We start from the raw sequence: 15,405 nt of genomic DNA, 5'->3' as shown, positions 1-15,405 counted from the left end.
TCATTTCCATAGGGGGAGGAGTGCCCTAAAAAGTAACCAAATGAGTGAATTTAGCCTCATTTTTGGAGCTTGGCATTTCAAGTAGCAGAATTTAAAAGAAGACTTTAACTGACCCTCAGCCTGCTTCACCATGTCTTTCACTGTCAGGGTATCCATTAAACACAGCGTGGTGTTTCTACCCCTCTGCAGCAGGAAAATGAGCCATTTTCTTTCTGTCCTTTCTCTCCCTGTGCCTCTCTGTGTGAACCCCCGTTCTCTCTTTTCATTTGCTCTCAACTCCTGCAATTAGCATTCATGCCTGCGTAAGTGCACCTTGTTAAAACAGGTGAATTATTGTTGGAACTATTTGACATCATTGTGGGTGGGTGTGTGTTTGTTTTTCACGTGTGCCAACAATGTGTTTGTTCAAACACAATTTACAGTGTGGGCTTTTACACATTCAACAATGTATGTGTGTATTGAAAGTTGTGGTCATTGTTCTAAATAGGCCAATAATAGATGGATAGAGTCAAGTTTCTCCTTTAATTGGCTTGCTGGCCGCGTGTTGTTGCTAAGTATTTCTAATTTATTACTGTGACAAGTGGATGCACTGGTGAGGCTGCCTTTTTCTGTCCAATTTAAGGTGTTTTTATGTTCCACCTGAAAATGAGCCTTCTCATTTCTTTTTGTCTACCTGTGTGTTTTCTTTGATAAAAGGGAAGACATAGAGAGAGGCTCTATCTTGAACAGATGTGAAGGGTGTGAAAGAAGAGAGGTTTTTGGTTAATTCCCAGTCAGCGGGCTTATAGTTTCCAGCGTGTGATAATTACAGCAAACGTGCCAGGTACATGCAGTGGTATTATTAACAGTTGATCCTGGAAGATGTGCAGATATGAGAAAACTTGTATTAATAAGGATTCTGTGCTCATTTGCAAAAACAAAATAGATTAGTATTCACATCTAAATGCAACTACAATTAGCTGAGAAGAAATGGCTTAATAACAGACTGCCTTTGAGACGCAGAGAAAAAAAACATAATTAAGAATATCATGCAGTAATTAGTTTTCATGCATTTCTTTTTCCCTTTCTTTCTTTTTTTTTTCTTGAGCATGTACAAAAGGCAAATGACAGAATTCAGGCTCGCAACTTTTATTCATTTCAAAAAACAATCTTCACTGTGGCCTTTTCATCCAGAATGAATCGCCCTCCTAAACATGAAAAACACTGACTGATGTTAGAATGACATGGCAACAAGGAGAAGGTGGAATATTGCCATTTAAAGCTGCTTTAATAGTGAATTTTGATCACACTTTTGTGACTTTTCTACTCAAAGATCTGAAAAATAATTTTCCAAAATGTGGGCATTAATTGCTGGGAACTTATTCTGGGTATGACACTTAAAATGCTCCCATTACACCTGGCATGGACATGGATCTCACTCTGAAGTAGCCATCAATCAGCACTGCTGGGTTTATGTGCAGCTGCTCCTGCTGCATAGTTGAATACTTACATTTTATACCTGAAAGAGAGGATCACAAATAAAAGCCATGGTCACATTCAGACAAGGTGAGCTAAAGAGTTATTGCAGCATTCCCTGGTTTGTGGTTGTTATTTAAAGTTTGCTGTAATATCTCGGTGTTCCAAGAAGATGGGTTGTTTTTCAATCATAGTAAATGTCCACACTCAATTGAACTTCTAATTGTGAATGTGTAATTGTGCTCTCTGTCTTAAAGGAATCATTTAATGCCAAGTCATATAAAGTGACTACAGGATTTCATCTCCACTTAGCTGGAAAGGAATTCTCTAAGCTTAGTCAGTACCACTTTCTGGTGCAGATGAATGGGGATACGCCACTGGCATGGTGATTGTTATGCAGCGGGCTTTGCTAAACGCTCCAATGCAGCTCTCTGATATATGTTTTTGTTGTTCTTTTCATGTTTTTTTTTTTCTGTTCTTCTGTTTCTTCTAATTGTGCCTGTCTAGGTTTTGAGCTGTCCCACTGTGATGATCCAGGGGTGCCTCAGTTTGGCTTCAAAATCAGTGACCAGGGTCATTTTTCTGGAAGTTCCATTGAGTTTGGTTGCGAGCAAGGTTACACGCTACACGGCAGTCCCACACTTAAGTGCATGACTGGGGAGAGAAGAGCATGGGACAACAACCTCCCATCATGTATAGGTAATCCACTCTTTCCATGTCTATGTGAAGTCTTAGATTCTGCTCTTAGATGCACCATTTTAACATTTCTCTGTGTCTCCTGCTCCACCACTTCATTTTTTCCCCCACTGTTCGTGTCTTATTTTATTATTCAGACCAGGAACACTGTCAACGTTGCTCAGCTAGATGTTAATCCAGACGATCTATCCTGACATGGTTTACACTTAATTACTTTTTGTTAGCAGAATAAGAACGCCCTGTCATTTTGTATAGAGTATAAATAGCTCTGATGTTTCATTGTTGATCATTGATCTTTCTTTGTCATCTCGATGCAGATGGCTATGTAGAATGATTTAGAGCCCTACATTAAATAGCTTTAGTCTGTTTTCACTGAGCTGTTTTGACTCTGCTTTGTATTTTAGGCTCTTTTAATCCACAAGTGATTAATCAGCATCTCTCTTGAATTAAAAGTCTACTTATTTGAGTATTCATGTCCAATTGATTTATTGACTTGAAACACAGTCCTGACTATAGATATAATAGAGCTATGACCAGCATGCTGCTGGAGACTACAAGGTTATTATGGAGAAAATACTTTTCTTGGTGTCTAACCGTGATGGATTAGAAAAAAAAAAAAAGATGTACAAATGCTGAATGTGTGTGGAGTTGCACTTTAAATGCCATTTTGTTCTGCTACCTTTTTTCCACCTTTGGTTTTGGTTTGTCATGTTAAAAAAAAACGACCACAAAAACCTCAAATACTGTTGATGAATAGTTTAGGAGTACTGTATGAATGGTCAGGACTAATTTGGAGCTTTGTGCCTGCGAAATGTAATGGAAATATTACTTGCCATCTCTCCAGGGCCACATCCTGCACTACCCTCAAGTACCTTAACAATTGGCCGGTGTTATGATGCCGATTACGATTTACGCTGTAGTAGTATAGTGCAATTTGCCTATTAATTAAGTGCCCTCAATTCTGTAATGAAGATCGAAATATAATAACCAGGGAGTTGACAACATACTGTTAATTGGATAAGATATTCTTTTAGTCATTCACACGTGTAGCAGTGTTCTCTCAAAACTGGAATTTTATAGAATGGAGTCTTTATACAGCTAATTATTGGGATTTTGTTGTTGTTGTTTTGGAGGGTGGGGGGGGTGTAGGGTGTACCCTGACCAGCCTATTTTTGATCCAGTTTCACCAAAACAGTGGCACATAAGGGGCTGTGTTGGATTATTCTGTGTCCCTAACCTGCTTCAGACCAGACTAACAGCCACTTAGTCTGTTTTCATAGCATCAGGCCAATCTACAATCCCTGTTTCTCTCATTTTATATGACTTAATGTTTTGATCTAATGTCCTCTACTTGATATTAATCACCTGTTATTAAAATGCCATAAGGAGGCCTACAAATCACAATTCCATTTCTTAGTTTGACCGTGATCATTATTGTTGTCATTATAATGATGATCATAGTTAAACTAAATTATTAAAGCCATTGTTTAAGACAGAATGACAGCAAACATAGTTAAATAAAGACTGCAGCTGATAGTGATATAGAATGTGTTGTGAAGCTTGGTGTGTATAGCTCTGGTTGTTGAGATGGTTGATATTAGCTGATCAAAATGCAGAGTTATTCTTAATGGGGTCGGTGATGAGATCAATATATAAAATCCTCATATACACACATTTCTTTCTTCATAGTGATGTGCCCAATTTTAGATGACATGATGGATGATGAGCCACTTGTAATAGGAAGGGTTGCCCGAGGCAAAGAGTGTTTCAGGACAGGTGCCACCCTCTGGCTTTCTCAGACAACAACTTATGAGTGACACAGATGTTCAGCGGCTGGAATATGTTACATGTGCTGACTGTTTGGTGCAAATATTTTGCAACAGACTGAAACAAAACCATTTTTAGCCATAGATGCCATAGATGGTCTGAATATGATTATGTTGACAATGGTCATTATCAAATGCACAAGGTTATTTTTCTTCTTATTTCAACCTATCAATGCACTATGGTCTACCAAGCTCTTAAATTTTATAGTTTTTGTCCATTTTCACTGTTTTGCATATCAGGATTTCAAATCCTCATGGGATTCCATTATTAAGCTGTATCTCAGCTAAAGTGGGACAGATAGCTTTTCCATGTCAGGATCAGTTAGTCTGTAATCGACTTCATGGCTTTTTGAAGGCAGCTATGAGTGCACACTTAGTAGGATTATTTACACCTGGCTTGATTTATTTGCTCCTCTTCAGCTTGACTTAGTGTACATGAAACAGTTTAAGTCAGGCTGCTGTGACAAAGCTTGGTCAAGCCCTGCCTTCTTCTTTTAAACTGAAAAACTGAATTCTGCTTTTGTGAAAACAGTCATAATCCACCTGTGCTACTCAGACTTTTAACTACTCCCTGAAGCTTCTGAATTTCACTGAGCCTGTCTTAGTTTCATGAACACTTGCTAGTGTGTAAATGCAAATATATTTGGAGAACATCAGGAGTTTGAGAAACTGGAACAGTTTTCATGCTTTTGTTTCTTGTGTGTGTGTGTGTGTGTGTGTGTGTGTGTGCGCGCGTGTGTGCGCGCGTGTGTGTGTGCGCGCGCGTGTGTGTGTGTGTGTGTGTGTGTGTGTGTGTGTGTGTGTGTGTGTGTGTGTGTGTGTGCGTGCGCATGCAGCTGAGTGTGGTGGCAGTTTTACGGGTGAGTCAACAGGGCGAATCCTCTCTCCTGGGTATCCCTTCCCCTATGACAACAACTTGAGATGCACCTGGACAATTGAGGTTGGCTCTGGCAACATTGTCAGGTAACTTCAGTTAGTTATAAATGATCTTATTCTGTATGTCCAATAAGAATGATTTAAAAAAGGTTTCTCTGTGGGCCTCAAAGAGGCAAGATTCTGTTTAATCTACAACTTAAATTTAAGAAGGTAATCTGACAACATCTTTTGTAATTTTTTGTGGCATATTAAATACAACAGAATGTCAGTGCAACTCGTAGGGCAGTAATTTAAAATTTAAGACCGTAAGCAATAACTAGGTTTTTAAAGAGATGAGGGAATAATATGTCTTTACATGCACTTTGACAGTGTTGGGGAACACCTTAAGGGCTACAGTTCTGCAAGTGTTGATGTTTCCTAGCTCCAAAACACCTCATTCAAATCAAATTGATCCAACAGTTTTAATGAAGAACTTCCGCAGTGCTTCATTAATTTTCATCAGGGGTGTTGGAGCAGAAATAATAAAAAAAAAAACAAAAAAAAAAAAAACAATACCTGCAGGACAGCAGCCAGTTTTTCCCCAGCACACCAGTAAAAACTATTTCCATTTCAAAATTGTATATGTAGTTTATAGACAAAGCCAGACACATAGCAGCTATGCTGCTAACAAGCACTCTCAGGGTATGACAAAGAAACTTCCTAGCTTGCTAGGCTACTATCTATCTGTCTATCTAGCGATCAATCTAGCTAGCCATCTCGCTCTCTATCTAGCTATGCAGCTATCTAGCTCACTATCTATCTAGCTATCAATCTCGCTCTCTATCTAGCTATGCAGCTATCTAGCTCACTATCTATCTAGCTATCAATCTCGCTCTCTATCTAGCTATGCAGCTACCTAGCTCACTATCTACCTAGCTAGCTATCTAGCTCGCTATCTCGCTATGTAGCTATCTAGCTCGCTATCTCGCTATGTAGCTATCTAGCTCACTATCTAGCTATCTAGCTATCTATCTAGCTGACTGGCTAGCTGGGTAGCTACAAATTTCTATTGATGTAGCTAGGCAGTGAGACATTATTTTCTCCTAAGTGACATATTATTTCTGCTTGAGTATTGAGGGTCTAAAAAACAACCTCTTGCTAAAGAATCAACTAGTGGTTTATTAGTTATATAATACACGCTGGATGAAAAAAGTGCCTGAAATGTCAAAACACAAGGCGGGTGGTCAGAAAGAAAGTGAAGCTAAAGTATTATATCACAAAAGACTTACTGTTCACTTCTCTCTGTCGGGTTGTATCTGTCAGTGCTCTGACACTGTCAGCCCTTCAGTTGTACACTGCTGTCCTGGCAGCGTGATGCTGATAGAAACATACAGTAGAAGCAGCTGCACAAAGTGAACAGCTATCTGTTATCACTGTCACACAATTCTGGCTTTTACAACCAATTGAAAACTCCATAAAGTCTCAGAAGACTTGATCCTGCTACCTAAAATCAAAACTACACTTTCAGTTATTGTTCTTGGTGATATCTGTATTTATACAACGTGGATCCAGTGTTCAATAATCAACTTCACTAAATTTAATTCAGTAAAGGTGTGAATTTGAAATACTGGAGTAAGCACATCCCTAATAAATAATAATGTTAATGAACATCATCAAAATATCATCTTCAGTGCAGCTACAAAAACCTCACTGTAAATTTGCAGAGTACAGAGTACTGGAACAGGACCACATCTTTGTGTTGTGTAAAAAGCACTGATGGCGGTGGGGGTGCATTTCACACATGAAATGCAGTAAACGCATTAATAACTGTTTTAAACACATTTATCTTTGATAAGCAACAGAACCTACAAACTGCCCTTTCAACATAAAGATTCTTCTCTGAAGTTAGATGCTATCAGGAGAAAACTTGCAGCAGCTCCATTAACAATAATGTGGAGAGAGACTGTGTCAGCACCAAGGGGAATGTTGCAGGGACATGAAACCTTTTTTTTTTTTCTCTCTCTTGGTTTTGAGCTCCTTGTATTACAGTGAAGCAGAACCCATTTGTTCTCAGAGGTGAATGTAAACACGTCATGATTTATAAAGTCAGCCACACTCCCACTCTTTGTTCGAAAAAGCTGCTTCTGACCAGCTCTTGATGAGATTGGTGATGAGTCTTTAGTTCTGTATTTCTCTACTTTGGAAGAAATTAAAAAGTACTAATTTTAACTTAAAAGCATGGATTATCTTTTTTAGAGTTCTGCATGCAGTCTTCATATGAATGTTTATATATTAAGCAAACAAAACTATTAACTGAACAAAACGTCTTTTAATAAATTAATCTCAGTAACTATGCACAGAGGATTACCGCAGTTTCAATTTTACCTGGCAAACTAAAAGAGTCATGTCTTTTATCTTTCTCTTTCAGTCTTCAGTTTCTTGCATTCGACACAGAAGCATCGCATGACATCCTGAAGGTATGGGATGGGCCTCCTGAGAATGAAATGTCTCTGAAGGAAGTCAGTGGTTCTCTGCTACCTGAGGGAATCCACTCCACTCTCAACATTGTCACTATTCAGTTCGAGACAGACTTCTATATCACCAAATCTGGTTTTGCCATTGATTTCTCAAGTGAGTATTCCTTTTTTGCTTTTTTTTCCCTTTAAGATTACGTAAAACATTTTTTTTTTTTTTGTTCTTTTTGGGCTTAATATTTGAATTTCTTACAGTGATCAAGAAATAACAGTGGGAAGCAAAGCATATCGACATATCTTGGTGTTTTTTTGTAAACTTTAACCATGTATTTCTGAGCAGTCAAAGCTTGAGATATTTTGAAGTCTGTTGTTTCCACTTTGTTCGTGGCTGTAATGCTAATGCCATTTGCGTTCTGCTGATGGCTAGTTTAAAAATGAAAGCACCTGGAATCAAGTGGAAAATGAAACACCGTGTATGCCGTGGAGAGGTAGATGATTCTGTAAATGCTTTCATTTTAGCATTAAGGCATAGCAGCCTAATGTAAAAATCAATGAAATGGAATTCAGTGCTCTGCAAAATGGAATTGATTTTGCAGATGCATACTGTACTTATATACTTTGCTTGCCTGTGGCTGCTGGTTTTCCCAACCAAAGAGCAATGTAGAGACACAGTTATATACCTGAGAATACACTGCTATTAAATATGTATTCATAGGATAGCTTACACTTCAGATAATGGTGGAAATGAAATACAATATTAAGGGCTAAAAGTTAAATATGGACTTTCAGTTGAAATGTAACATTCCTTCCTCACTGATTGACAGATTCATGTGGATTTTAAGCATAGGTCTTGGTATAAAATTACATGCAGTCACTTGAAATTTAATGCCATGCAAAATGCTAAGACACAATATGCATGATTATTATCTTTTGTCCCACAGATTATGAATATTCTTCTCTGTCCTACAATTTTTAAATCAAGTAATTAAATGTGTTCTTTGTGTAGAAACCATCTGTTTATCATGTCCAATAAAAAATGAGCTTTGCCCTTTAACTGCATTTCTTTCATACTAATCCACTTTTTCATTATGTACAATTTTATTCTAAGACACACAAATAATTTTCAATAAAGCAGATAAAAATGTACTGAGGAATCCATGAGATATTGCCAGGTTACTGAAAGCACTAGGTTGTTGCTGTCTGTGTGCGTGTGTGCTCCCTTTGCTTTTACTGAGCCCACGTGTGCATTTGCTGCTGAAGGTGTGAGTCACGAGTGTGTATGTGTGTTTGCCCTTCAGGTTCGCTTGCGACAGCCTGCAGAGATCCAGGTATTCCCATGAATGGCAGTCGCAACGGAGAAGGGCGGGAGCCCGGTGACTCTGTGACCTTCTCTTGTGATCCGGGATATGAATTGCAGGGAGAGAGCAGAATCACTTGCATCCAAGTGGAAAATAGATACTTCTGGCAACCCAGCCCTCCAAGCTGCATCGGTGAGGATGAGGGAAATAGTGTGACTTGGAAAGAGAAGGTTGGATGTGTAAAGGCGATACAGAGGGGTATATAGATTGGAGAGAGTGAGGGAAGTGTAGGGAATCAGAGAGAGAGAGGAAATGGTGAGAGGAGGGGCAGAGAGTTTGTCCACTGTGACTGCAGCAGAGACAGTTTCTTTCTCATGCATATCTTTAAAACACATGGAGGTTAGGAAAGACACTTCAGATATATTAAGGCTTTTGCCAGCTCTTATGTGGACAAATCCACTTCTGTTGCTGCTTAGATACAGAGGGCTCTACTGCCTCTTAAAACATTGCCTTATTAGAGCTTAACAGCCAATTACTTAACAATGCAATTAGAAATTATTACACAAGCATCATGATGAGGTGTTACACAGAGCACAGTCGCAATCGTGTTCAACATTTCATGGTACTGACACGTCAGCTGCTAGTTTACGCATTAACTTAAAAACACAAATAAAGTTAGGCATTACATTTTTGCTCAGAATACCATGCAAAAAGTGGAATGATATATTGACTAAAGGTTACATTGTTTTCTGAAACAAGATCTTAAAAAGAGAGACTCTCTGCTGATTTGTCTGAGTAAATTCAAGCTATCAGTTATTTGCTCCAGAGTCATCTCATTGTAAAACTGCAGTTATAGCTGCCCTTAGTCATAGTTTGTGAAAATCTAATACTTTCAATTGCACTGAATTTATGTACTGTATATTTATTTAATTTGGTAACTGAATTATATACATATCATCTTAGAGAAATCAGTAATGCAAACACAGAAACCTTTAAATACCCTAATTTTTGTTGATCATTTTCATTCCAGGTTATCAATTTTGAATAATTGTTGAAAATGTTTTACATTTTACATTTCCAAATTCAGCTTAGCTAAAGACATACCAGGACAAACACATCTTTCTGATCATTGTATCTTTCTCAGTGCTCATCATCTGTTTTGTTCTTTATTTCTCAAGCTCCATGTGGTGGGAATGTGACTGGGTCTTCTGGATTCATTCTCTCTCCAAACTACCCACACCCCTATCCACACAGCAAAGACTGCGACTGGCTAATTGCAGTTCACTCTGACTATGTGATTTCCCTGGCTTTCATCAGGTAATATGACACTTCATCATACAGTTTAAAACCTTTGGGATAGGTGGAGGTTTGGACCACATGTCGGGAAAACTGTTGTGCTGTCATTTTACCACGATGAGCAGGAGGGAGCAAACACTGACTGAATCAGATTCCTCACTGTAGTTTTGGATATTTGGTTGGTTAGAGGTCGCAGTTTGCAATTAAAATGGCTCAAATAACTTGCTACAGTGCTACATGTTGTTAACATATGTTATACATATATACTGTATGTATATACACACATACACACGCATATATAAATGTGTGTGTGCAAACACAACAAGTGTGTGTGTGTGTGTGTGTGTCTATATATATATATATATATATATATATATATATATATATATATATATATATATATATATATATATATATATATAAAAGTTGCTTAATATAGCATTAAAGTGCTATGTTTGTAGTAGAAGTCTTCATGTGCATCAGTGTAATACTGTAATGGTGGTGCATCATAATACTTTGTCAATATTACCCGACAAAACCAGAACAAAGTCCCAAATAAACTGATTATTTATACAATGACCAAGCATTTCAATCAAACTTCCACACAGATTCCAGCCAAACTGCAGCCCCAATACACATGCCAGCAAAGATACTTAAGAAGCCAGCCAAGTCATGAAACCTCAGCATCATATTCACAGTTTGCAATGATCCAAATCAAGCAACAGTGATAGTAAATAAACATGCACATTGCCAAGATGAGGCATGGCATCTACACAAGGCGAGGCAAGTTTCTTTGTAAAGCACAGCGTGATTTGTGCTTTACAGAGACATGGAAACATCTGAAAATAAGAAGCATAATTTAAAGTAAAAAGAGAAAGTAACACAAACATTCCATAAAAACAATAGTAAAAACATGTTAAAAAATTTAAAATACCGATTTGAACCTTTGAAGACATTATTTTGAAATACTGCTGAAAAGAGGTTGAGCTTTAATCTGGATTTAAATAGACTGAGTGTTTCAGCTGATGTGAGGTTTTCTGGCAGTTTGTCCTAGATGTGTGGAGATTTGATGATCAGGTCATCTAGATCCAGTTTTTGATCAGTTTTGGATCCAGATGACAATCCAGTGGAAATCAAAACAAATGCTGCATTTACCACAAAACATTATGTCTTGAAAAATAACTCCTTAGTCTATATTTTTCTGTTGATGCATAATGCTAACCACATGACTGAGACGGAGCTGCTAGTTGTGGCGTTGGCTGACCCCGCTCTTCATGAAGTCCAGTTTTTGTTAGTCCTTGGCTATCTAAAAAAAAAACATGTTCTGAACAAGTAGTACTAAATCTAATCATATTCTTCCTTTAGCAATTGTGCATTAAAAAGATATATAACTCAGGAATACATGAAAAACAAAAAAGTAGTTGTGTCCAAGAGTGTCTGCCCACTATTCAATTTTGTCCACGTCTCTTTAGCTAGGTAGCAAATACACAACTAGCAAGGCTAGCTAGCAGACTCCAGTGCATCATAGAATAGTCCAAGATAAAACTCTAAATACTACAAGTTTAAAAGCATCTGATATATGATCAAATAAAGTATTTATTAAAATTTTAGAAGGCTTTAGATTAAATAATTTATTTGTCTGGAAACAGCAGGACAAATATACTATTTTAGTTTGCAACAAGTAGAGATGGGTATTCACCAAGAGTGACCAGGTCGGGTCCTCAAGATCTATTATCCTGCAGCTTTTAGATGCAACCCTTCTCCAGCAAACCTGAATCAAATGAATGGCTCATTGCCAGGCCTCTGCAGAGCTGAATAACAGCCAGATGAAGGAATTCAGCCATCTGATTCAGGTGTGTTGAACAAGGGATGCATATAAAACTTGCAGGATTTGAGGGATTTATGTGAATTGAGCAGCTGGAAAGCTAGAAAACATTAAATGTTAAAACAAACAAAACAAAACAGTTTATTCAGTTTATTGTGCTGTGGTTTACAGGATTATTCGCTCCCTAAGCCTGTCGTATGTTTGAAACTAGCCTGAAACAGAATGGACTCAGTTTTCAGTGGATGTGCAGCAGCACAGGTTGTAATGTGGAATTGCTTGTCCTTGCTGTGGAACCAGGTACAACATCATAGTATTGAGCAAAGTTGGTCATGTGTGTCAGCAGACAGACCTGAGTTTGAGTTTAGGTGTATTTGGAGATAGCAGATGGCAGCATCCTCTGCAGTCATCAGAGAGGCCGTCCAGCTACCTTGTTGAAATATGGTGAAACGAGATTGCTAGGTAAGCCCTGCATGGGCGAGTTGTGATATAAATGCGGCTGATTTTCTGTGCTGAATAATTTCAAGACTGTGACACCTACATTATTAATAAAAATCTACGTATGCTCTACGTACAATACCAGAAGAAGATACACAAAGATGCACCTTTTGGCAATTTTCATAAACGGTCTTTTTTGACTCTTGGGTCCTGTTTTTATTGTCATTTCATAAAGCGCACTAGAAGGCGCATTGATGGTACTTCTCTGTACTTCCACACACTTTGCCTGCTCTCATAGCAAAGGAGAAAAAAAATGCCAGATTTTTTTTTTTTTTTTTCAACTTTGTCCTTCAAAACAAACACATAATAGAGTTACCACAATGATGTTTTTCTCTCTTGGGAACCCCAAATGAAAGGATGGAGTTATGATTTTAAATTGAAGTTGCCTTGATCCAACTCAAATGCAATTATCTCCAAGCTATTTACATTTTTGTCATAAACTATGCTCATTATTTTGAAAAACAAATGCTCTTCTCCCTCCTGGTGCAGCATGAGATTTGATATACAGCACAACAATATGAAACGATCTTTTCACACTGCATTGCCGTTGCCGTCTGGGAAGGCTTTGTGCCACTGCAGTGTCACAACAATTTAATCTTTCCTCACCTCTTGGGGGAGATATCCTTTTTTTATCTCCTTGTCTGGAGATGCAAAACAAATCGCTTGCCATGACTCTGTTTTTGCATGGCAACATGCATGCTCATTTTAAAACCTAATGTCTTTTTAATCTCTCTTGCACACTTTGCAGACGGGGGGGTTAATACTTGGCTAAATAATGACTGTTTTTATCTCTCATGTGTTTGTTTCTTTCACTTGTTGCAGCTTCAGCATTGAGCCAAACTATGATTTCTTGTACATCTATGACGGACCAGATAGCAGCGCTCATCTCATTGGCAGTTTCCAAGACAGTAAACTTCCAGAGAAGATTGAGAGTTCTTCCCACTTCATGTACTTGGCATTTCGTAGCGATGGTTCTGTGAGCTACACAGGCTTTCACTTGGAATACAAAGGTACTTTAAATGCTTGTGCAAGTTATAATTCTGTGTTGATTTTCACTAAAAACTGTTTTAAAGCTTGGGATTTGGTTTAGAATGAAAATAATCACATTGCAATGAATGAGTAATCATGATTTGAAAATATAATACTGGACAAAGTTACTTGTCTGGCCTTAAGTCCTTTTAACGCAGTTGCCGCATTTGTGCATTTTTAATAAGTCTTATTTAATAAAACATATCCCTTCACTTTGTCAGTCTGCATTTATTCTAATTTATGCCCAAGTAGGAGTCTCTCTCATGTTACATAGTTGTCACTGTAGTAAAAGCTTTGTTCTTTTTGATTGGCAGCAAAACTGCGGGAGGCTTGTTTTGATCCAGGGAATGTAATGAACGGCACCAGAATGGGTACAGACTACAAGCTGGGATCTATGGTGACGTTTCATTGTGAGGCTGGCTACTTGCTACAAGGCTACTCTACCCTGACATGTGTCATGGGCAACAGCAAGAGACCTGAGTGGGACAGAGCCAAACCAAGTTGTCAAGGTAGGAGGGACAATTTTAAAACTAAAGACCAAAGTAGTAAAACATTGCATTCATTTATTTTTTTATTTTTTTTTTTTTATAATTTATGTTACAAATAATGTGTGTTTGTGTGTCTTAAAGCTTTATTGTGTTGCACACAATTTGCATGGATAAAAGTTCAAGTACTCCAGTAAATTAGCACAAAAGTATGTGTCTGTATCTAGGAGGGATGTTCAAAGTTGGTCCTTGAGGGCCGATGTCCTGCAGGTTTTCCATGTATCCCTGTTCCAACAAACCTGACTCGCATTAAGTAGTCACTGTGCAGAACTTTTTTGGCTGTTGAATCCATTTAATGGAAGCCAGGTGTGTTGGGACAGGGATTGCCAGGATACACCGAAAACCTGCAAGACATCAGCCTTCGAGGACTGACTTTGGACACCTAAGGTATACAGGGATCATTATGAAACTTGTTCATTTTGATTATGCCATACTGAGGTAAACTATGTACATCAGTGTAACAAAGCTTATTTTCTAACTACATTTTAACTTTATATTATTTTGTGACAATATCAAGGAAACAAAGAGCCACTTTCCTTAAACCGTAAATTAAATTCAATCACAAACTCTTCTTTTGAATATCCAGTCAAATACCTAACATGATCGGATTCTATCAGTCATGTCTGGTTTCACCATGACCTTGTCAGCTCAATAACAATAAATAGCAACAGAACCTGACTTCATGGTCTGCTTTGCAGAGATCCATCTTCCCCAAAATAGCACCTTAGGTCCTCCTGCAGGATCCCAGAGGCAATTCCAAGTCACACAAGATATGAAATCCCTTCTGTGCATTGCAGTTTCTTCCCTGCGGCCTTATCCCACATGGGTATGCCTAGAAACCTCTAAAGTAGGGTGCCCTGGAGGCATCCTAATCAGATAGCTGATCCACCTTAACTGACTCTTTTTGACACAAATGAGCATAGGCTCTTCTCCAAATGCTCTCCGTAAATGTCTGGGCTCATTACCCCATCCACCAGCTGAGAACAGTGTCGTTATAGAAAAAAAAAACTAATTTGGCCATTTGTATCTTCAGCCTCATGCTTTCAGACCCAAACGTTCAGCTTGTGAGTGGAGGTCAGATTGTAGGCTGAATAGTGAATCAAAAACTTCTTTTTTCGCTTTCCGCTACGGTGTTTTGGTTCAAATACCCGCATTGCAGCAGATGGCTTGTCCCTCTGTCCTTCTAACCCTCCAAAGATCTCAAGATACTAAAAATCTCTTGTATAGGAAGGCAGCTTATCCCAAGCCATAGTGAGCAATCCACTGATTTTGAGGAGCAAACCATGTCCTCGGAGGTTTTGTGCCTTATCCCTGCTGCCTCCCAGATTGGGGTGTGGTCACCTTCTAGAGAAGACAGGATCCTTTGGCAACATATTAATATCCTTTCCATGAATATCACAAACAGAATTGGAGATGATGGAAAGCCTCAGTAGAATCCCACAACCACTAGAAATATGGTGCAGTGGACACTGACACAGCTCTCACTTTGGTTTTACTTTGTCTGGTGGAGTCCAATAAGTCCAATAAGAATCACTGATCTTATCAGATCAGGCAGGCTATTTCTCCAATTGATCTTTCTTAAGGTTTCACTATAAATACCTATGTGTGCTT

At 38.3% G+C, this 15,405-nt stretch overlaps 1 protein-coding gene across 1 annotated transcript in view; it reads left to right on the top strand.

Moving 5' to 3' along the window:
* Positions 1-15,405, top strand: part of LOC306756259 (CUB and sushi domain-containing protein 3-like) — a gene marked incomplete at both ends in the record, with an annotated part of 262,816 nt that overhangs the window by 108,762 nt on the left and 138,649 nt on the right. The window contains 7 exons of the mRNA XM_079240980.1: positions 1,963-2,154; positions 4,814-4,940; positions 7,261-7,463; positions 8,605-8,796; positions 9,783-9,921; positions 13,043-13,230; positions 13,564-13,758. Coding sequence (XP_079097106.1) covers positions 1,963-2,154; positions 4,814-4,940; positions 7,261-7,463; positions 8,605-8,796; positions 9,783-9,921; positions 13,043-13,230; positions 13,564-13,758 — 1,236 coding nt within the window. The remainder of the gene's footprint in view (positions 1-1,962; positions 2,155-4,813; positions 4,941-7,260; positions 7,464-8,604; positions 8,797-9,782; positions 9,922-13,042; positions 13,231-13,563; positions 13,759-15,405) is intronic.

This window comes from Telmatherina bonti (genome assembly GCF_933228915.1).
Source record: "Telmatherina bonti genome assembly, chromosome: 5".
Taxonomy (NCBI): domain Eukaryota; kingdom Metazoa; phylum Chordata; class Actinopteri; order Atheriniformes; family Telmatherinidae; genus Telmatherina; species Telmatherina bonti.
Note: the sequence above shows the minus strand (reverse complement) of the source record. Positions and strands in the feature narration are given on the sequence as shown.